Source organism: Heterocephalus glaber, unplaced genomic scaffold, assembly GCF_053883595.1.
Source record: "Heterocephalus glaber isolate CG9 unplaced genomic scaffold, H.glaber_assembly_v1.0 deba00001532, whole genome shotgun sequence".
Classification (NCBI taxonomy): domain Eukaryota; kingdom Metazoa; phylum Chordata; class Mammalia; order Rodentia; family Bathyergidae; genus Heterocephalus; species Heterocephalus glaber.
Window position 1 is genome coordinate 19,691,707 of NW_028258330.1, and position 23,680 is coordinate 19,715,386.

A 23,680-nucleotide genomic window follows, 5' to 3' on the forward strand; every position below is an offset into this window, starting at 1 on the left:
GCAGTATGCAAGACTGATGTGTATTTGTCAATGTGGTTTTCTTCCTCCACCTAGTGGTTTATTTTTCTGGTCACCAAGGAGACCTTGTCATTTATCATGTAAGTCAAAGTTTGCATAAAACAGTTCTGAAGTTCCTCCTTTGCTTGTCTGGAATACTATACAGTGCTGCCTTGCAAATTGGAAAAGCAGATAAAACCAAGAGTGCTGAAAGTAACAGATTCAAACCACTTATTTAGGAGTTTTATTGTCAGTACTATGTAGATGCACATACTTTTTTTTTTTATGCTGCTCAGATTTTGTCATTCCTCTGATAGTTCCATTAGATGGGCGAAGTAGACATGAGCATCTGCTCCCTGGTGTCATATGGAAAGACTTTCTTTCTTTCTTTCTTTCTTTCTTTCTTTCTTTCTTTCTTTCTTTCTGTCATATGGAAAGACTTTCTTTTTTTGAGATAGGTCTTGCTCTGTAGTGCAGGCTGGCCTTGAACTCATTATGTAGAGCAGGTTGGCCTCCAACTCATTGCTATCCTCTTGCCTCAGCCTTCCAAGTGTTTAGATCACAGGTGGACACCACTAGGCCCAGCTTGGAGAGCGTTTCTAAAGACAGGGTCTTGTGTAACCCCTTAAAAGAAGTAGCTCTAACACTCTTCTGTGGGGCTTTATCATACACTTTTTGCCATTCAGATAGAGGAATAACAGAGTCTTAGAAAAGAGAAAGGAGGGTATATCATAAAAGCTAAAAAAGTTTCACAGATGATTGTGTTGTGCTGTTTTTTTATAAGTACAGAAAGTAGAACAAAGAGAAGGGGATGAGTTGTTAGACATGATTTTGATTTGGCTTCGATCTGTGGGTGATACTTAAGTTGACCTAAACACCTTCTAGTATTAGCAGATCTTTGTCTGATAGGCTCTGTGGAAACAAAAGCACAGAAGACTCTAAGTCAGTTAACATCCTTCTTAACAGCAGGAGGTTCTTACTGTCAGTCTCTAAGCCCTTACTAGGGATATTAACACTTGGTAGACATAGCAGTGGACATCAGCACCTAGAGAAAGTTAGCACTTTTGTTGTTTAATTTCTCAGGATTGCTCAGCAGATTATTTGCTGAGACAAGAATAGGGGTTTTAGTATCCATTTTTTTTTTTTTTTTGGTACCAGGGATCGAATTTGGGATCTTGCGCTTGTAAAGAAGCCTCAGTGCCACTGAGCTAAATCCTCGGCTTTAGTATCCATTTTTTCAGCATTTTATTCGGACCTAGGAAGGTCTTTTCTATCAAAGAAAAGGATCAGAATTGAAGGATGAGATCTGGTAACTGGTAAATTATATATGCTGAGGGTGTCATATTAAATGTACAGGGAACATGGCTGCCTTCCCTTGCCTGGCTCCCCTTCTCTAACTTCTGGATTTTAGTTTAATATGAAGCTGTTTGGCCTTTTTCAGACCTAAACCTGAAAAGTGAAAAGGAAAGACTACTTACTCCAAATCCTGTGTGGTGGCACATGCTTGTAATCCCAGCACTCTGGGAGGCTGAGGCAGGAGGATTACAAATTCAAGTCCTTCCTGGCTAACTTAGTGAGATCCCATCTCAAGATTTAAAAACAGTTTTTAAAAGACTAAGTAGGGACATAGCTCAGAGTGAAGGCCCTGGGATCAGTCCCTAGTACTGAGAAAAAAAAAATTCCTTGCTCATCATTCAGGGTGATTAGGGTAGTACCTTTTGGAAATGCCAGCATCCAAGGCTCCCTGAGACTCCTCCCTGATTCATGAGGATCCCTAGAAAAGAGACAGGGAGAAGAGTAAATTGGGTGCTTAAACCAGGAAAGGAGTTTTGTGAAATGATATGATATCAGATGTCTGAGCCTTTTGTGAAAGAGCCAGGAATTTATTGGATGAGTGTCTCATTTTTTCTTTTTTTTTTTTTTTGGTACCAGGGATCGAACTCAGGTCCTTGCGCTTGTGCAGCAGGCGGCGAAACCACTGAGCTAAATGCCAGGTCCCCATTTTTGTTTTTTTTGAGACAGGGTCTTGCTCTATAGTCTGGGCTGGCCATGAACTTACTTATCTAGCATAGGTGGGCCTCAAACTCAACAATCCTCTTGCCTTAGTTTACTGAGTGCTGGGATTATAGGTGTGTACCATCATGCCTAATTCATAGTGTTTTCTTTTGGCTTCTCGGAGTTAGTCATTGAATAAGGAGGAGTTCTCTCTCAGGTGTTTTCTCTACCTGGGTACCACATCCACCTCCTCATCTTTGCAGTGTCTTTCCTCCCCCTACCTTACTCTACTGCTCTTTGCTTTGTTTTTCTTTCCTTCCTTTTCCATAGTACTCAAAATCCAACTTCTGAAATGATTATATTTCAGACCACTGTGTGGCGTCAGTAGTGTAACTCTTTTTAAATTCCTGGTGAAAAAGTATCCAGTCAAGGCTTACCATTTGCATTTTGGCTCCTCAGGCCTCAAAGATTCCTTGTCATTAACATTTCTGTTACTGGGGATGTATAAAGAAATTCTATAGCCAGGCATGGTGGTAGTGCACACCTGTAATCTCGGCACTCAGGAGGCTGAGGCACATAGTAATTTCAAGGCTAGCCTGCACTACAAAGCAAGACCCTGTCCCTCACACCCCCAAAATAATTCTACAGGTAGTAGAGGAATAGCAGTCTTAAGACCTCTGTGGCTTTTCAACATTTTCATTGGTTACTTTACTCACTGTCTCCTTAAAGAATACTTAATTTCATGTTAGTACATGCATTTTATAAATTTAATTTTTGTCAGAGTTACATGTTTACGGTTTAAACAGTTAAATAGGCTGAGTGTGGTGGCACATGTCTGTAATCCCAGCACTCTGGGAGGCCAAGGCAGGATGATTACAAGTTTGAGCCCAGCCTGGGCCACTTAGTGACATAAATTAGACTCCCAACATAAAAAATAAAAACGGTCTGGAGATGTAGCTCAGTGTGAAGGCCATGGGTTCAATCCTCAGTGCCACAAAAACAAAAAACAAAGCTGGGCATAATGGCACACTCCTGCAATCCCAGCATTGGGAGACTGAGGTAGGAGGATTGGCTTGAGTTCAAGGCCAGCCTGGACTAAGACCCTGGTCTCAAAAAATCAAGAAAAACGAAACAACAACAACAAAGTCCCCACTTCGGGGCCAGGGATGTAGTTCAGCAGCACTGTGCCTGCCTGGCAAGCACAAGGTTCTGAGTTGGATTCCCCAGTACCAGGAAAAAAAAAATCTACACAACAGCCAGATAGGTCAGTAGAGCTTACAACTAAATGTTAATTTTTTCCCTTCTGCCTCCATTTTTGTTGTCCAGAAGCACATTCAGTGTTTCTTTTGCCGTTTCTAAAACTTTTTTTTTTGGTACTCGGGTCCTTGCACTTAAGAGGCAGGCGGCAGAACCACTGAGCTAAATCCCCGGCCCTTTGCCATTTCTAAATAACCTATATGTTGTGATTTCTTTCTTTTGTTTTATGGAGATAGGGTCTCACTTTGTTGCCCAGGCTTTTCTTGAATTCCTGCATTCAAACAATCCTGCCTCAGTGTCCTGAGTAATTGGTACTATAAATTTTGGAGTTTGTTTGTTATGCAGTGCTAGGAATCAAACCCAGGGCCTTGTGTATGTTAGGCAGGCACTCTACTACTGAGCTACACCCCCTAATCCCAGTTGTATATATAACCTTTTGACATCTTTATTGTCGATTTTGAGGCTCTAGTCATACCTCCACCTAGTCTCTTCTGGTACTGGGGATTGAACCCAAAGCTTTCACACTGAGCTACTGTACATCTTCAGCCCTTTTTTATGGTGAGACACAGTTATCTCTGTATTGAGTTGCCCAGGGTGGGCTCAATCCTGTGATCCACCTGCCACAGCCCCTCAGAGTCCTGGGATTACAGGTGTTTGCCACTATGCCTAACTGGAAGCTCTGGTTCTCTTATCACCATCCTATCTTTTACCCTACTTCCTCTCTTTATCTTTCCAATATAGTTTGCTCATAATTTTTAGCTAGGCTGTTGCTCCAAGTTTATATTAATAAAATAATGGAAATATTATTTATACTTGAGCAAGGAGTATAATATGACATTTTCGATCTTGTACAATTTTTTTTTCTTCTCTGGAGTTAATTATTATTATTATTATTATTAGTTTTTGGTACCAGGGATCAAACTTAGGACCTTGCTCTTGTGAGCCAGGCGCCGGAGCCACTGAGCTAAATCCCTGGCCCTGGAGTTAATTATTTTTGTTGTTATTGGCTTGATTTTCTGTCACCTCATTTGTCCCTAAATTATCTGTTATATAAGAACTGTAATTCTTTTCTATTAGGTACTCTCCATCTTTTCCTGTATGAACTGGAAAAAAACTGTGGTTGCTCTTCACATCTGCTGCTCACAGCTCTTGTCCAGATATTTTCCTTCCCTTTGCTTATCTTCTGCGTTGAACCCTAATTTTTGCATCCTGTATCCCTCCTGCCACCTTTAAGGTCTTCAATTGTGATAGCTCTCTTTGCTTTGATCCTGGGACATCCTACAAAACCTATCCCTTCAAAAGGATTTCAGTCTTTGAGGTCTTCTCTGTGTTCTTTTTTTGTAAGTAGGGTAACTAGCAACTACTAGAAAACTAGATTACTAAAGTGGGAGGGACTTTTGTTGTTTATTGTTTGAGACCAAGTCTCTCTATGTAATCCAGGTCAGCCTTGAATTTGCAACCCTCCTACTTCAGCTTCCTGAGTGCTAGGGGCTTTTGTGTGTACCCACTTTTAACCCTTCAACCTGGAAACCCTAGAAGATCATAGATCATTTAGCTCTACTCTCCACTCCCAGATCTGTCCCTTGTGTTTCTTGACCTCTGTTTTTGTCTTTATATACCAGTAATGTGGGTTTTAGAGTCAGACAGTCTTTGATGTTAAGCTCCACCCAGTCCTTTGTATAACCTGTGGCAAGTTTCTTTCCTTTTTTTTTTTTTTTTTTTGTACTGGGGATCTAAGGACCTTGTGCTTGCAACGCAGGCTGCAGAACCACTGAGCTAAATTGCCAGCCCAAGTTTCTTTATCTTGTCAATTCTGTTCATCATAAATAATATGGAGCTAATAAGCTCACATTACAGAAAGGTTGTAGGGATAGGAACTAATGCAGATAAAACACCTTGTACAAGACTCAGCCTTGGCCAGAGGAAGCCCTAATGAGATTTTCATTTGTATCTTGGAATTTATCCTGCTTTTTCCCCCCGGGTCTGGGGATTGAACCCAGTCTTCACACATACTAGACAACTTCTCTACCCTTAGCTACATACCTCAGGCCTTTTTTCCTTCTTTTATCTTTTTTTTTTGAGACAAGGTCTCCCTTTGTAGTTCAGGTTGGCCCTGAACTCACTATGTAGGCCAGGCAGGCCTTGAATTCACAGCAATCCTCCTGTCTCAGCCTCCCAAGTGCTGGGATTGCAAGTGAGTGCCACCAAGCCAGGCTTTTTTTTTTTTATCTTGAGACAGGGTTTCTCTAAATTGTTCAGGCTGGCCTTGAACTTGTGATACTCCTGCTGAAGCCTCCTGAGTAATTAGAATTGCAGATGTATGCCATTATGCTGGGTCCTGGCCTGTGTTTTTATTTTATTTTTTTTTCAACTTTTTGTTACTCGATACCAGGGATCAAACTCAGGATCTTGGGCTGGGAATTTAACTCAGTGATGCCGATGCCTACCTTGAAAGCATAAGGTCCCGAGTTGATCCTCAGTACCAAAAAACAAACAAACAAACTCAGGATCTTGTGCTTGCAGGCAGGTGTGACTGCTGAGCTACATCACTGGCCCTATTTTTATTTTATTTTATTTTTTTATTTTGGTACCGGAGATCGAACTCGGGTCCTTGCACTTGTGAGGCAGGTGGCGGAATTATTTTATTTTTATTATTATTATTTTTGGTACCGGGGATCAAACTCAGGCCCTTGCGCTTGTGAGGCAGGCGGCAGCACCACAGGTAAATCTCTGGCCCTATTTTTACTTTTTTTGAGAAAGGGTCTTTGTAAGTATTCTAGGCCAGTCTTGAACTCATTATGTAGCACAGGCAGGCCTCAAACTCATAATTCTGCTGCCTCATCGTCTTGAGTGCTAGGATTACAGGTATGTACCCCATGCCCAGCTTTGGCCTATATATTTTTATTTTATTTTATTTTTCAGTACCAGGGATCGAACTCAGGACCTTGCACTTGCCAGGCAGGGACAGTCACAGCTGCATCCCCTGCCCCAAGCCTGTATTTTTGAAAATCAAAAAGGCTACATCAATTCAAAATAGTGGCTCTATCAATCCAGGTACCAAAAAAAAAATGGTGGTTCTACACCAAACATTGATGTTCTAGATAATTTTTTTTTGTTTATTTCAGGACTACAGTAATTTCATTAATTACTTTGAATTAGAATTAATTGAGGTAATTATATAGAGATATTTGTTAATCTATATACTGTTCCTTATTAACAGTTCTAAGCTCTCAAAAAGAAAGAAAAAGTTTATTCATCAAAGATAACAAGTCTTCCCACAAAGAAACTATGCATTTAATTTCCTTCTTTGTTTGTTTGTTCTTTTGAGACAGGGTTTCACTATGTAGTTAAGGCTGGTCCTAATCTCACTATGTAGTCCAGGCTAGCCTAGAATTCATAGTAATCCTCCTGCTTCAGCCTTCCAAGTGTTGGGATTACAGGCGTGCTTCACCACACCCAGCCTTTTTATATATATAGTGTGCTTTTGTTCCACAGATTTATGTATACTTTTCTTTTTTTTTGGTGCCAGGGATTGAACTCTGGTCCTTGCACTTGGGCAACAGGTGGCGAAACCACTGAGCTAAATCCCCGGCCCTAGATTTGTGTATACTTTTCTATGTGCTGAGGCCTGCCAAATTTATACCCCTGTCAGCCTCTTTCTATTGGGTGAACATTTAAGTTGTTTTCAGTTTATTGCTTTAGTGTGTAGCACATCTGTTTTGTAAAAAATGGGTTTTAAAAGTTATTTCTAGCTAGATGTGGTGGTTCACACCTATAATTCCAGCACTTTGAGAGGCTGAGACAGGAGGATTGTAGGTTTGAGCTCAGCCTGGGCAATTTAGCAATATTCTGCCTCAAAATTTAAAAAAAATTAAAAATTGGATGGGGATGTAACTTAGTACAAAGGCTCTGGCTTCAGTCCCTAGTACTGAAAAGCAAAAAACAAGCAAGTTATCTCATAAGATCTGGTTTCCAAAATGAGATGAAGGAGTTGAACAGTTTTTGGCTTTGGTTTTTGGCTTTTGCATACTGTGTTAGACTAAATTTAAATTCCATAGTCCAAAGCAGGTCTTCTTAAAAACTCTACAGCTGGTGCATTCTGTTACCTACTTTTTCTTTTGTTGTCATCCTGCTTATACTATAGTATTGAGATTCCTAGTGACTATTTTGAAGCATATAAATCTTTTTTTTTCTTTTCATTTTGGTGGTGCTGGGGATTGAATCTAGTAAATCATTCTACCCCCCTCAGAGTCCCAGTCTGGTCTGTCCATTGGCAGCTTAGGTCTCCTCTGGTACTGCTTCTCAGGTTTTTTTAAAAAAATAGATTTTATTTATTTTATCCCTTTCTCCCCCTCAAGCTCCCTCCTCTCCCTATGTACAAAAGCTTTGTTTCCATTTTTTCCTTCTACTTTCACTTTTTTCTTGTCCCTTCCTTTCTCTCTCCCTCCTCCCTTGTTCCCCTTCCCATTTGAACACTTTCTTCCCATTTCCCAACATCCATTACACATTTCAGTCCTTATTTCCACTTTGGTTTCTCACATCAGAGAAACAATGCAGTAAATAAATGTGTGTCTGATTTATTTCACTTAAGAGTATGGTCTCAAGAGGGCCAGGGATTTAGCTAAGTGGTTCCAGTGCCTGCTGTGCAAGTGCAAGGTCCCGAGTTCGACCCCTGGTACTGAAAAAAAAAAAAAAAAAGAATCCATCCATTTAGCTATAAATGTCTGAAGCTCTCATCCTTCTTTATGGTAGAGTAGTACTCCATTGTATAAAAAAAAAAACACATCTTGGGCAGGGTATTTAGCTCAGTGGCACTGGGCCTGTTTTGCAAGCACAAGGTCTTAAATTCGATCCCTGGTACCAAAAAAAGAAAACAACCCCTGGAGAGAATAGTGGGCATATTCTAAAAGGTATAGGAACAGTGTTAGAATGACAGAATTCTGTAATTAAAAGTTAGTACTATAAGAACTGGTAGGGTTACTAGAGTATAATTAAACCTTTTACCAAGTCCCACTTTGTTCTTTGTGCAGTTAGCATGACAGCTACAAACTTCTTTATTCTCTAAGTATGACTTTTATGTATTGCTATTAAAGAGATAGAATGAATTGTTCACTTTTTTGCTTTCTCTTTGGAAATCTGCCCACCTCATTCTTTTTTTTTTTTTTTAGTACATGATTACCGTACATAATGGTTACGTTCATTGTGGGGAATTGGTACATGTACATACATAACACATCTCAATTCTTTTTTTTCCCTTTCCCCTTCCACCCCTATTTATTTCTTTATTTTTCTTTATTTCTTGTGAGCATCAGATTCATTTATTTATTTCATAAATCTTTATCAAGTTAAGTATCACAAAGACAGATTAACAGCCAGACTAGCAAGCCAAAAAATATAAAACATGTAAGACAGGTTTTTTTTAATTGACAGTTTGAGTGGATACTAGTGTAGTTTGAATCTTATTTTTTATAATGTGTAAAGTTTGGTATTGTGATAGGTGGAAGCCATTCATTCTTCATCTACCCTTTTTTCAGTATCTGGCACCAATTCTGGCCCTGTCATTTGTGATCCATGGCTCTTGTGATATGCCGAAGATGTCCAGGCAGTTTCTATGGAACATCTCCTTGCCCAGCTCTAATCAAGCACCATGTAAACAAGAAATTGTCTGGTCACACATGTGAGGACTATACCCTTATTGCCAAAAAGATCAGTTCTGACAGAATGGCAGCCACTTTCAAGTTATTAAAGCCTTTAAAATATCAAGCATTTTGCAATCCTGTTGTCTACAGTGCTACCCAAAGTGTGCTGTATTGGAATATGGGAACCAGCAGGTGGCACAAAGAACAGGACCATCCAGAGCACAGTGGCCCCTGCCACCCTGCCAGAAGAGTGAAGAATATTAGTGGCACCACCTCTTCTCAGAGAGTCCTCACAACCAACAGTGCCCTTCTGGGTTTGGGAGTCCACCAGGCTTCTGCCTTGAAGGCCAGCACGTTGCAGCTGGGTTCACCCAGGACCATGAGAACTGATAAAGAGGATGTAGAAGTTTTTGATTCCTTTGAAGACACCCGAGTTTTCCTACAGCTAAGACCAGAGTACCAGCTTCACAGCCATAAAAAATCAGAGACTTGTCAGCCCCTGTCCGTTTCAGAGAGTAAACTAATTTTGCACAAAGTCAGGGTGTATCAAAATAACCTCCAGCCTCAAACTATTGTTGATTATTTCTGTAAGCTGAGCTCTTTGCCTGCAGAGCAGCGTCCCATTTTGCTGTCTAATGCCAGCTTTACTTTGCTCTGCCAGCTGAGTGTGAAAAACATAAAATTCTTTGATATCCCGGGTCTGATCAGTATTTTAAAAGCCTTGGTCAATTTAGGAATCCCTCACTGCCACCCAATGCTAGATGTGTATGAAACCAGATTTGGGCATCAGGTGTGGGAGATGAGTCTGGACCAGCTTCTCTTGGTGGCTGATCTCTGGCGGCACTTAGGCCACAGAGTACCACAGTTCTTAAAAATTTTTTTTAGTTATCTTAATTTGCACTGGAAAGATCTATCTTTGTCTCAGTTCATTCATTTAATTTATATTATAGGTGAAAGTCGTCAGGTACCACAGGACCTAATGCAAAAACTGGAATCACTGATCCTTAAGTATATTGATTTGATCAATTTAGAGGAAGTTGGTACAATCTGTTTGGGGTTCTTTAAGTCAAGTAGTAGTCTGTCCGAATTTGTCATGCGGAAAATTGGAGACGTGGCTTGTGCTGACATGCACCATCTGAGTAGTCACGCCTTAGTGCATATTCTTAAAATGTTCCGTTTAACTCACGTGGATCATGTAAACTTTATGAAGCAGTTTGGAGAGATTGCTCCTCAGAGAATTCCTTCCCTGGGTGTTCAGGGTGTCATGCATTTGACTCTTGCCTGCTCAGCCTTACGTATGTTGGATGAGAGAGTAATGAATGCTGTGGCTGCCTCTTTGCCTTCTCGGGTAGCACACTGTCGAAGTAAGGATGTTGCCAAAATTCTGTGGTCATTTGGAACTCTGAATTATAAGCCACCCAACACAGAAGAATTTTATTCCAGCTTGATAAATGAAATTCACAGAAAGATGGATGAATTCAACAAATACCCGGAACACATGTTCACCTGTCTGCTGGGTCTGGCATTTTCTGAATACTTTCCAGCAGAGCTCATCAATGTTGCTCTGAGTCCAGGGTTTATCAGGTTAGCTCTAGAGAGAACTAAGTTTGAGCTTACTAAGGAACTGTATACTCTTGATGGTACAGTTGGCATTGAATGTCCAGATTACAAAGGCAATCGTCTTAGTTCTCACCTTCAGCAAGAGGCATCTGCAAATCTGTGGAATTTAGCAAGTAATGATATGAACTCAAAGCCTGAATTCCTAGAAGCTCTCTCTTTTCTTGAGACCATGTTGGGTGGCCCGCAGTACATCAAGCACCATATGATTTTACCTCATACCCGATCTTCTGACTTAGAGGTGCAGCTTGATGCTAACATGAGGCCACTACCATTTAACAGAGAAGCCATACCAACTGAAGACAAGGTTAATTTAAAGCTTATGCCTGTGGGAGTCAGCCTTACAGATGATTTGATGAATCAGTTGCTAAAAGGGAAAGCAAAAAGGCATTTCCATAGAGAAATTGAGTCAGAGACTGGGCAGTGGCCCATGAAGTTGGAGAAGGCAGCCATACCATTGGGGAGCTCCCCTTGCAATGTGGCAGATGGGTTAGGAGCTGTTGAGATGGCTGACCTGTGTCCCCCAGCCCATGTGCAGGCCCCATTAGTGAAGCTGGCCATTCAGTTCACACATAGGAACCAGTATTGCTATGGTACAAGGAATCTACTTGGATTGCATAATATGAAGCGGCGGCAGCTGATTCGACTTGGGTACCGAGTGATCGAGTTAACCTACTGGGAGTGGTTTCCACTCTTGAAACGAACTCGATCAGAGAAGCTGGCATTCCTCCATGAGAAAGTGTTCACCTCTGTTCTCTGAACAGCTTTAAGAAACATTTCTTCTCATAACATCTGTTGGTGTACACAGTACCAGGCATATTGATGCTCAAAAAGCTTCAGATTTTGTAACATTTTGGATTTCAGATTTTCAGATTTGGGACACTCATGGTAGTCTATGCAAATATTCCTAAATCTGAAACAACCTGAAATCTGAAACACTTCTGGTCTCAAGCCTTTGGGATAAGAGATACTCAACCTGTATTGTAAAATAATTATAAATGCCAGAATATAAGTGTAATAATAAAATAATCTGTTAAGGAGATGTAGTTTTGCTCTTGTCTGTGGCAGGTAGACCTAGTGTATGTTACTGTGAATTAATTGTAACCTGTAGCAGTAGCAAGTTGCTGCTAATTTGTACGTTTTACTCTTAGTAATAATAAGCATGTCTTTTGTTTTGTTTTTTTCTGAGATAATGTCTTGCTATGCAGTTCAGGCTGGCCTTGGATTCATGGTGGGCTGGGCTTCGGTTTGGGGTAATGCTGCTGCCTCAGCCTCCCAAGTGCTGGGAATATAGGCATGTACCACCACACCCAGCTACATTTCTACTCTTCTTGCAGAAATTCCCCCATTAACCTCTATTTTCTTAAAATTTGAGCTGGGAGAGAGAATTATGTTAAGTACCTGTCCTGCCTGTGGTTCCCGCATCTGATGAATGTTTTTCATGGCAGCTAGCTCAGACAAGAAGGAAATATGCTGCCTCTCAAATTAGGATGTCCACTGGGCTTCAGATTTGGTTCATTCAGGTGTACTTGTGTTAAAGCCACCAACTGAAGGAGATTGCACAGTGGAGCCTTAACGTACGAACTCAATTCATTCAAGAGGGCTGATTGTAACTCAAATTGGCCAATTGAAGGCTCAGGCTCCTCTACACAGCCTTCAAAGTCTCTTCTATATACAGGCATATCACAGGTCCTTAGAGAGACATTGGCCCAGGATTTCTCAACTCCACACAGGAAAAGATGTTGTAATGTTCCTTCCAGATAACTCTTTAAGGGTTAAATCTGTATCTGAGACCATCTGGAAGCACAAAACTAAAATTCTGGTCATAACCCAAGTTGTTTGTAAATCAGGTTGGTCGTAACTCGAGGGTCCACTGTATTTATAGAAGTAACGTACTACAGGTAGCTATTTTTTTTTTTGGTACCGGGGATCGAACTTGAGACCTTGCGCTTGCAAGGCAGGCAGCAGAACCACTGAGCTAAATCCCCGGCCCCTTTAATTTTTATTTTTGTTTTTTTTAGACAGAGTCTCACTATATAATCCAGGCTGGCCTTGAACTCACTGTATAGCCCAGGCTGGCCTCAAACTCTAGATGATCCTCCTGCCTCAGCCTCCCAAGTGCTGGGATTACAGGCATGCACCACCAGACCCAGCTGAGAATTTCTTTTAAAAGGATCCTTCCCATCATTATTCAGGTCTCCTCTAAAGATCACTTTTTCAGAGAGGACTTCATATCCATGGTAACCAGAAGAGCAGCACTCCATTGGCCTTTGATCATGATCTGTTTTGCTTAATTCATTTATTAGCTCAAAAAAAAAATTTTTTTTTTTTTTTGCTCCTGGCTTCTCCAAACTGCTCAAATAGTTTTTGTTGAGTAGATTCTGTAGGCATGTGTTATCTCTACATAGTTTTATGTCTTCCTTTCCACTTTGGGTTTTTCTTGCCTGTTTGCTCTATCAAGAACTTATAGGGGGGCTGGGGATTTAGCTCAGTGGCTTCGCCGCCTGCCTTGCAAGCACAAGGTCCTGAGTTTGATCCCCAGTACCAAAAAAAAAGAAAATGTTAAAAAAAAAAAAAAAAGAACCTGTGGGGGCCAGGGATTTAGCTCATTGGTTCCACTGCCTGCCTCACAAGTGCAAGGTCCCAAGTTTGATTCCCTGTACCAAAAAAAAGAAGTTATAGTAAGACATTGAATAGAAGTGATGCAATTAGGGCCAGGGATTTAGCTCATTGGTACTGCTGCCTGCCTTGCAAGTGCAAGCTCAAGGTCCTGAGTTCAATTCCCCGGTACTAAAAAAAAAAAACCAGTGAAGTGGTGAAATTAGACATCCTTGTCTTATTCCTGGTCTTAAGGAAATAATGCTTTCAGTCTTTCACCTTCGAGTATGTTGTTAGCTGTGGATTGTTTATAAATCCTTTATGATGTTGAGGAAATTCCTTTTTGTTCCTAGTTTCTAGGTGTCAAATAATGTTTTTAATATGTCCCAAATTATACTAAATTGGGGCATTCTGATGCAAAAGAAAAAAATCCCTTGTTTATCTGAGGTTCAAGCTGGGTGTGGTAACATTTGGGATCCCAGCATTTGGGAGGCTGAGGTAGGATCACCGAGAGATCAAGGCCAGCCTGGGCTACATAGTGAGACCCTTTTTCAAAAAACCCAAATAAATAAATAAATAATAAGCTTTATTTTTATTTGCTAAATCTGACAATCCTAAGAACCCACAGCATCAAGACAAGGTATCTTGGGAGTTGGGGCATAGAAGAGACTTTATTGTATTATGTGTTGAAGAAAGGGTACTGTATACTTACCTGGCAGGGGAGATACCATGATCAAGAAAGGGTACTATAGTCAGAGATAAGTTCAAAATTCAGGAGAGAGGTAAGAACATAGAAAATAAGGGCAAGGTAAGTTTGTGTGTACAGGGCCTGGTTAAAACCTCATCTGAAGTCCCATAAAATTTTGCTGATGCTGTTATTAAGGTGCTAAGTGAATTACAGATCTCATCGAGATTAAGTCTTTTAGGAGAAAAACTATCCATCTGTGCCTCATTTCTGACCCCATGTGTTTCTCTCTGTCTCTTATTTTTTGAGACAGGGTCTCCCTATGTAGTTCAGGCTGGCCTCAAACTTGTGGTGATCCTTCTGTCTCAGCCTCCCAAATGCTGGGATTACAGGCATGAGCCACCATGTCCAGATTTTTTTTTTCTTTTGAGACAAGGTTCAGCCTTGTGCATTTCTTCAGAGTAAAAACTTCGTGGCCTATGGGTGTTGCTCAGTGGTAGAGCACTTGTTGAGCTGTGTCAGGCCCTGGGATTGAGTCCCAGCACCACAAAAAGCAAAACCCCCAAAATCTGTGCCCACTTGTGTCTAGCACAGTGCCTTGAACATGTTAAGCGCTTCAAGGGTGATTAAATTGCACAGAGAATTAAAAGCCTTTTTTTGGCCCACGCCCAAGTTTTGGTCTTCCTGCATACCTCTCACTGAGTGGCTGTGAGACAGGATGGGACAGCTGTCTTTCATTTTAACCAGCTCTGACAAAAATGTGCATAAGTCAGGCTTTTTCATAGAGGGACAGGTAACTCAATTTAGAAATTATAAGAGGTATTATGTGCCTTTAAAAGCTGAAGTGCCCAATTTATAAAATTGCTCCTTGCATTGGTATTCCACCCACTCTGAGGTTAAATGCTTTTCTCTTATTTGACAGGTAATCTTTTCTTCTTTTTTTCTCTCTGTAACCTGTTTGAGCCTAGTCTTTAAAATATGTGTATGTGCCAGAATTACTTTCCATTACATTTTTGTAAGGCTCAAAATCAGACTGTAAGTTGGCTATGGCAGCTTCTTTGTTGGCTGAAGGAAGATGGATGCTCAAGTGTTCAGAAAGTGTCATGGTCACCTTATTCTCTTCTAAATTACCCCCCTCTTCCCACCCTTAGGTTCTGAACCTCAGCAGCAGCTATAAAAGGTTTTCTTAGTTGCTTCAAACCACGAAGGAACACAGGCAGCAACAGGGTGGCCAGCTGGTCAGTTTGCTCAGGACTTACCCCATTTTAGCACAGCAAGTCTGTGTTCTGGGAGTCCCTTCAGCTCAGTAGACCAGTATAGTTGGTTGTTCCATTTCTGGATTCCCCTTCTGTTGTACTTTTCTCTAGGGCTGGGTACAGGGAAACAGGAGGAAGGTCTATCTGCCTCAGGACATTCATATCTCTAGATGCTCGGCCCTCCCTGATGCTGTCCTGATGACAGTTGAGTGGGCCAAAAATAGTCCAGGTTCTTTTGAACAACAAGGAAAGAATTGCCAAGTGTACACCTTATAGTATGTAGTAAGTAGCTACACACTCTGTCCCTCTCTCTCTCTTATGTCAGCAACTTGTGAGACCTCCTAAGCTTAAGCCTGGATAATCATTAGGGTGGTATTTGGCTTATGGTTGAATGGAGGGAAGAGAAGTAGCTCACACAAGTTTCCTGTTTTAGGATTATGGAAGTATGGATAATCATTAGGGTGGTATGAGGGAAGGGAGTGACAACTCCTTTATTATTTATTTTTTGTTACAAGGGATTGAACTCGGGACTTTGCACGCTTGCATGGCACTGAGCTAAATCCCCAGGCCTCCTTTATTTCTAACTATGCTACTGAGACTTCAGGACTCCAGGCCAGGTGTTGAATTGTTGAATTGAATTGTTTATATCAACTTTAAACATTTTATAAAAGGGGAAAAGACCCAATTTATCCCACCAGTCTGCTGCATTTCATAAATTTCTCCCTGTCTATATTACATCCCAAAGTATTCATCTATACTGATTCCTGGTGAAGATTTTGTTGTTTTGAGACAGATCTCACTATGTAGTCCAGGCTGTCCTTGAACTCACTGTATAGCCCAGGGTGGCATCAAACTCAGGATCTTCCTGCATTGTATCCCTAGTGCTTGAATTGTGGGCATGCACTACTAACATGTCTGGCTAGATGAAAAATTTTTTTTTTATTATTACTGGAAATTGAACCCAGAGTCTTCATATCGAGCTACATCCCCAGTCCTGTTTTTTTTCAGTTTGAGTTGGCCTAAGTCACTAAGCTGCTTACTCAAATTTATGATCCTCCTAGGGTGGGGATGTAGCTGAGTGGCACCGCGCCTGCCTCGAAAGCACAAGGTCCTGAGTTTGATCCCCAGTACCAAAATAAAAAAGAGAGAATTCGAACTTATGATCCTCCTGCCTCAGTCTCCTGAGTCCTGGGATTACACATGTGCTAGATAAAGATTTCTTAACATTGTATGATCCTAATCATAAGTTTTGTATTTTTATTTTATTTATACTTTGTTTTCTTCCTACATACTAGTAGTCATTTGTCATTTAAGTGACATGAACAATAAGAATAAATGTGTTCTCAAATTTGTTTCTTACAGTGTGAGGAGTGGGCTTAAGTGGAGTCCTAAGGGGCTTAAATCTGGGTAAAGAATTTAGAACTCCTGAGGTAGTAATATTTGGGGGCTGGAAGTTAGGTTAGTGGTAGAGTGCTTGCCTAGCTTTCTAGAGGCCCAGGGTTTGATCCTTAGCAAAAAAAAAAAAAAAAAAAAATTTTTTTTAAAGGGGAATGGGTTTATTTGGTTTACAGTTCATAGAGGTTTCGGTCCATAATCAGCCAACTCCAAGGCAGGGACGGAAAAACAGGCGTGGTAGAGCAGAAACAACATGGTACACATAAGGCAGCAAAGGTAAGAGAGTTAATAGCATCTCCCTGCCCCTTTTATCTTATTGAGACCACTTAGGGCGGGTAACACTCACACCCTTAATCCTAGTGCCCTTGAGCCTACCATTGCATCATGAATCAATTCCAGCTTTACACACTAGATCAGGCCTATGACCACATGAGCCTTTGGGGGGACATCTAGACCCAAACCATAACATTCTGCCCCTGGCCCCCCCAAAGACTCATGTACATTCCTTTACACAAAAGGCATTTAGTCCATCTCTAAAAGTTGCCAAAATCTGAATCATTTTAGCATTGCCGAAAAGTCCAAGTCCAAAGTCTCCTCTGAGATTTAAGGCAAACTCTTAACTGCAGGCCCCTGTACAAATGAAAAGAAAGTCAAACACTTCCAACATTCAGTGGCACAAGGTAGACATTACCATTCCAAAAGGTACAAATAGGATACAAAGGAAAGGGACCAAAGTAAGTCCAAAATCCAGTAGGAGAATCATTAAATCCCACAGTTCTATTTTCAGCATCCCCAACAATCTGTGGCAAATTGTGAACTCCAGGGGGTTTTGGTGGCTGTGTCCCTACAGCACTTTTGGTGGTTGTAGCTCCCATGGCTTCTCTCTTGGGCCAGCCCTGCTCCCTCCTTGCAGCTTTCCTCAGACAATCCATGCTCCTGGGGTCTCCAATGCACCTTTGGCTTCACACAGCTTCACACACTGCTCTATCAGGGACACCCTGCCTGGCCTCCCAAGCCATCTGAAATCTGGGTGGAAGCCTTCCTGACCCCACAACTCTTGCATTCTGCATGCGCCTAAAACCAGTGCCGCGAGGTGATGCCAAGGTCTGCTGCCAGCTGCAGCAGTAGTAGCCAGTCTTCCCTCTCTCTTAGCTGTAGCGGTTGAGTACCTGGATTGCTAAGAGCTCTGAACCCAATCCTGAGGAACAAATTCTCTAGGCTGCCACCATTTTGGAACAGCTTCCCTAGGCTGCCATTTTGGAACAACTACCCTAGGCTGCCACTATTTTGGAACATGGTGTGGCTGTCGCCATTATGGAACCTGGTTCTCTGGGGCTTTTTTTCTCAAAGCAAATTCCTTCACCTTCATAACTCTGAGGCTGCAAAGTGTGGAGACCTGGTGCTTCCTGTGATGCTGTCAAACTACCTTTTCTATTTTCCTGTTCCTTCTCAGTAATAAAGATATGCTCTGCTCTGTCTTTGCAGTCTACAGCTTTACTGGAGTTCCCTTTCTGGCCCAACTCAAAATGTTTTAAATCATTCTGCTGGTCTCTTTGTTCTTGATTCTCCACATAGATCTGGCTAAAAGCCCCCAGCAGTAGCCATGCCACTGCCTCAATATTCTACTGCCTTGAAATTTCTTCTTCAAGATTAATTACTCCACCACCCTTAATCTCAGTCTCAGGCGAAGTCTCTGGACATGAACAAAATGCAGACAGGGCCAGGGATTTAGCTCAGAGGTTCTGCCACCTGCCTCGCAAGCTCAAGGACCTGAGTTTGATCCCTGGTACCAAAAAAACAAAACAAAAACAAAATGCAGACAAACTTTCTGCCAAGCCATAACACACATCATCTGTAGTCCAACAGCCAATGCAGACCTTCTTCCTACCAGAAACCTTCCCAGCCTGGTCTTTATAAGCTTTCTGGTCTTCTGATCTCTGACCAGAATCTCCCATACAGAACAGCCTAAGGCATTCCAGCCCTACGTTTTTAGCGGGAGCTCTGAACCTTCCAGCAAAGTCTCTGAACATGAGCAAAATTCAGACAAACTCTCTGTCAAGTCGTAACAAACATCTTCTGGAGTCCAGCAGCCAATGCAGTCTTTCTTCCCAGCAGAAACCTCCTGAGCCTGGTCTCTACTGGCTTCCTGGTCTTCTGAGCTCTGACCAGACTCTCCCATACAGAACAAACTAAGGCATTCCAGTGCTGCTTCTGTAGCCAGAATCTCTGGATCTTTCCTAACTCTTCTCCTTCCCACAAACCGGTTCCAAAGGCTTTTGAGCCACATGGCCAGGTAATGTCACAGCAACGACTCCACTTCTCTGGTACCAAATTTCTGTGTTAGTTACTTTTCTCTCATTGCTGAGACAAAATGCCAGACACTCAAAGTTAAAGGGGAAGGGGTTTATTTGACTTACTGTTCATACAGGTTTCAGTCGCAATCAGCCAACTCCAAGGCAGGGATGAAAAACAGGCATGGCAGAGCAAAAACAACATGGTACACACAAGGCAGCAAAGGTAACAAGAGCAAAAAAGAAAAAATTTTTTAAATTAAAAGAGTAAAAAAAAAAAAAGAGTATCTGGGGCCGGGGATTTAGCTCAGTGGTTCTGCCACCTGCCTCGGTACTGTAAAGACCCGAGTTCGATCCACGGTACCAAAAAAAAAAGTATCTGCATTTATGAACAACTAGGATAACATAAGGGATCCAAGGGTACTTGAACCATTCTGATGTTCACTATGGTATTGATTCCACAAATCTACACAGAATAAAATTGCTTAGAACTAGACATCCAAATAAATGCATGTAAACTGATGAAATCTGAATAAGGTCAGTGGGTTGCAGGGTATGGTAGCCCATGCCTATGATCCCAGCTATTTGGGAGGCTGAGGCAGGAGGATTGAAAATTCAAAACAAAACAAAAATTTAAAACCAGCCTGGGCAACTTAATAAGACCCTATCTCAAAAAATTTTAGAAGGGGGGTGCCTAGGATTTAGCTCAGTGGCACTGCACCTGCCTTGCAAGCACAGGTCCTGAGTTTGATGCCCGGTGTTAGAAAAAATTTTTGAAGGGGCTGTAGATGTAACTCAGCACTCCCTGGGTTCAATCCCCAGTACCACAGCAGGAGGAGGGGAAGCAGTTGTTGTTTATTGTCTGTGGATCCCTCTGACCAATTAGTGGGTTGTTATTATTGTCAATTCTGGTTATGATGTGTTATAGCTATGCAATAATTATCATTACAGAAGACTGGGTAAAGAATATGTATGATCTCTCTGTTGTTTCCTGTAATTGCACATGAACCTACAATTATCTTAAAAGGTTTAAATATTTTAAAAATAAACAACTAGAAAGCACCTTTGGAATCCTTGTGAGATGCTCAGTAATACATTATACATAATTCATTTTTCTCTTTGCTCTTTTTTTTTTTTTTTTTTTTTATTGGTGCCAAGGATTGAACTCAGGACCTTGTGCTTGAGATGCAAGTGGCAGGCGGCACCATTGAGCTAAATCCACTGCCTTCTCTTTGCTCTTTTTAAAAAATATCTTTCCCGGGGCCGGGGATTTAGCTCAGTGGTTTTGCTGCCTGCTGCGCAAGCGCAAGGACCCGAGATCGATCCCCGGTACCAAAAAAAAAAATATCTTTCCTTCAAAAAAACTAAAGGGAGGGCCGGAGATTTAGCTCAGTGGTTTCACCACCTGCTGTGCAAGCACAAGGACCCGAGTTCAATCCCCAGTACCAAAAAAACCCCACAAAAAACTAAAGGGAGAAAATGTCAAGGGAAAAACTAAGATTACCAGCTTATTTCTAAGTAGTTTGAACCTTGATACTCATTGTGGATGTCTTCAAGAATCCTTTTGCGATGATAGCCCCTCCAGGAGTGAAGAAAAGATAGTGGACACATCAGTCAGAGAGAGACCCCTTGAAGGGTGAATTGCTTCTAAGTGGTGCAGAATTGCTTTTGTCATCTAGGAGGTTAATGGTAGACCTTTCATTAGTGTCATTTTTCTTCTTGGTATAACCAGCTCTCTGTGACTCCCTCTGAGTGACTTTCAAACGTTTTAAAAATTTTCTTTAAAAAAAAATTCTCTTTGCTACAACCCTTAATAAGAAATGCCTCATATCAAAAATGTTAATGAATGGGCTGGGGATTTAGCTCACTGGTTCCGCAGCCTGCCTTGCAAGCGCAAGGTCCTGAGTGTTTGATCCCCGGCACCAAAAAAAAAAGCCTGCCATTCTTGTCCTGTAATGGCACAGTTACTTGCCACTTTGCATATTTCAATTTGATCTCCAGTTCTTATTTGTTTTTAGTCACTTTTTACCCCAGTCACCCCTCTCCTTTCTTGGTACTGGGGATTGAACTTGGGACCTTGCACTTTCCAGGCAGGCGCTGGAACCACTAAGCTAAATCCCTGGCCCCACCCCCTTCCTTTTGCTAGCGATCTTGGGATCTTGAACTTGGAATCTTCATACTGAGCTACATCCTCAGCTCTTTTATATTCTTTTATTTTGAGACAGAGTCTCATTACATCACCAAATTGCCCAGGGTGGCCTCAGACTTGTGATCCTCCTGCCTCAGCTTCCTAGAGTGCTGGGCTTACCACTGTGTCCTGCTTAGACTTTATATTTTAGAGTAGTTTTTGGTTTACAAAAAAACTGAGCAATTAATCCTGTACAGTTTCCTGTTATTAACATTTTGCATTGGTGTAGTACATTTGTTAAAATTGGTGAGCTAATAGCCTTAATTGTTTTTTGTTTTTTGTTTTTTTGGTACTGGGGTTCGAACTCGGGTCCTTAGTTTGTGCGGCAGGCGGCGGAACCACTGAGCTAAATCCCCGGCCCTGGTGAGCTAATATAATAGTGGTACATTATTATTAACTGCAGTCCACAGTTTATGTTGTAAATATTCATTCTTATAATTCTGTGGGTTTTGCCAAATATGTAATGCCATGTTTCCATTACAGTATAATACAGATTACTGTCACCACCTGACCACTTTATTTTTGTCTCTGTGAACATCTCTTTGAACATAATGCTGATTGTTAGATTAAAATGTTCATTCTATGTTAATAAAGCATTCAAATTCTCATAGATTTTGAAAATAAAGGAAATACTGTGAATTGATTTTTTTCTATATATCAAGTTTTCCTATCTCATTTGACAGACTGAGATATATATACTGACTTTTCTAATTTTATTTTATTTTATTTTATTTTGCCATACCAGGGATTGAACTGAGGACCTTGCACTTTTGATTTTTTTTTTTTTTGGTACCGGGGATTGAACTTGGGACCTTGCACTTGCGAGGCAGGCAGCAGAACCACTGAGCTAAATCCCCGGCCCAAGGACCTTGCACTTTTGAGGCAAGCACAGTGCCACTGAGCTAAATCCCCGGCCCTATTTTTCTTTTCTTTTTGTTTGTTTGGGTTTTTTTTGGTACCGGGGTTAGAACGTGGACCCTTGCGCTTGCAAAGCAGGCAGCAGAACCACTGAGCTAAATCCCCGGCCCCATCTGGCCCTATTTTTCTAATTTTAAATTATCATTTTATTTCCAGGAAGAGTTTTATTTGGTGGGAACAAAAGTTCTGGAAGTCCTAGTTAATGCAGTAAAATGAAAGATAGAAATAAGTCTTTCTATTTTGAGAAAGGAATTCTCATTTTTGAGATGATGGGATTGTGAAAACACCAGGAAAATCAATTGAACATCTATTAAAGTCAATAGGAGTTTGGGGGCTGGGGATACAGCTCAGCAGTAGAGGGCTTGCCTGGTGTGCTCAAGACCCCAGGTTCAATCCCCAGCATAACATGCACACAATCAGCAGGAGTTCAGTAAGACAGCTGAATACATAATACAGATACAAAGTAAAAAGCTTTCCTATATAGCAATAACTGGTTCAAAATTTAGTGGACTAAGAAGATCCTATTCAGTAATAGCAACCTTAATATGAAACATGGGATGTCTTAAGAAAAAAAAAAAGACAAAAATCTACTGGAGATGTTAATATTATAATAGTAAAAGGTTGCTGACCACCTGAATGTCCACCAAAAGGAGATGATTTATTATTGATTTATACCCCATCCTATTCCAAAATGGTTTTAAGTTAACTAATATATTCTATAACATAAAAATAAGTAAAGGGCTGGGCATTTAGCTCAGTGGTTTCGCCACTTGCTGCGCAAGTGCAAGGACCCGAGTTCGATCCCCAGTACCAAAAAAATAAAAAATAAAATAAATAAAAATAAGTAAAGATTTTAGGCAAATAAATTTGAGGGCTGGGCCACAGATTTTATTCTAAGCTTTGTAGTAGCCAAAGTAAAGAAGGCATATAATTTGTAATTGTATTATAAAACTTTGAGTTTCTTAGGAGAAGCACTTATTCTAGTGTGGAGACTGAGGAGAAAATTTTCTCTTGAATGATCATTTTGACCTAATAAAAGAGCATGAGCCTTCCAGGGCTGTGTCTTACTTGCAGCATCAGGGAACGGTTTGGTGAAGAGCATTTGTAGTGGGGTGTGGAACAGAGTGATGGTGGTGGCTGGCTGTACTTGCAGATGCTCACTATACTGTTCTGAGGGTCAGCTCAAGGAGGGATGTGTTTCAGAGACTCAAATTATGGTTCTCAGCTGATGTGTCCTCCCAGCCTTGTGTCCTGTGAGTCTTTGCAGATTGTTTTTTTGTATTTTGAGACAGGTTCTCACTATGTAGCTCAGAATGGTCTTGACCTCAACATGTAGCCCAGGCTGGCCTTGAAGTCATGGTGATCCTCCTGCTTTAGCCTCCTGAGTGCTGGGATTATAGGAGCATGCCACCATTCCCAGCTTAGCCACTGATTTTTAATTTTTTAAAAATTATTTGCAGTGCTGAGAATCAAACTCAGGTCCTCAGGCCTGCTAGTCAAGTACTCTCTCGCTTGGTTACACCCATACCCCTGAGTTTTTATTAATGTTTACATTTGTTTTTGCTAGAGCTGAGACTCCAAAGTGCCAAGAACCCTGTCAAGTGGTAGTGTGGGATATGACCTACCTCGGCTACCAGGGAAGTCAGACAGGAGCCAAGGGGTGCCACTTGGTGTGGCCCTGAAGAAAATTTTCCATGGATGACTGGAACACCCTCTGTATTACTCCCTGAAATCACACTTTGGTAAGTTCAGTGGAGAGCGGGTAGTTTGCACTAGGTATATGCCCATAGGCATTAGTAGTTGACTAGGTAGAGTTCCTGACCTCTTAAGGAGGTGGAGAAGCC

The 23,680-nt window shown here is 41.3% G+C and overlaps 2 protein-coding genes and 1 long non-coding RNA gene across 5 annotated transcripts in view; 2 read left to right on the forward strand and 1 right to left on the reverse strand.

Annotated features, from left to right (window-relative positions):
• Window positions 1–23,680, forward strand: part of Ubox5 (U-box domain containing 5) — a 38,450-nt gene that overhangs the window by 1,394 nt on the left and 13,376 nt on the right. For 2 of the 3 annotated variants that reach the window (XM_004840699.3, XM_004840698.4), the window contains exon 2: window positions 23,404–23,578. The gene's annotated coding sequence lies outside the window, so the exon portion shown is untranslated. Of the gene's footprint in view, window positions 1–23,397; window positions 23,579–23,680 lie in introns of those variants that run through there. The other variant, XM_087188720.1, reaches the window with a different exon arrangement.
• Window positions 1,713–23,680, reverse strand: part of LOC147824678 (uncharacterized) — a 46,768-nt gene continuing 24,800 nt past the window's right edge. The window contains exon 3 of the long non-coding RNA XR_015441988.1: window positions 1,713–1,771. This is a non-coding gene — a long non-coding RNA (uncharacterized LOC147824678). The remainder of the gene's footprint in view (window positions 1,772–23,680) is intronic.
• On the forward strand, window positions 8,821–11,545 carry Fastkd5 (FAST kinase domains 5). The gene has a single exon (XM_087188718.1). It carries the CDS (start codon window positions 8,821–8,823, stop codon window positions 11,263–11,265), a length of 2,445 nt encoding a protein of 814 aa, XP_087044844.1. The 3' UTR covers window positions 11,266–11,545.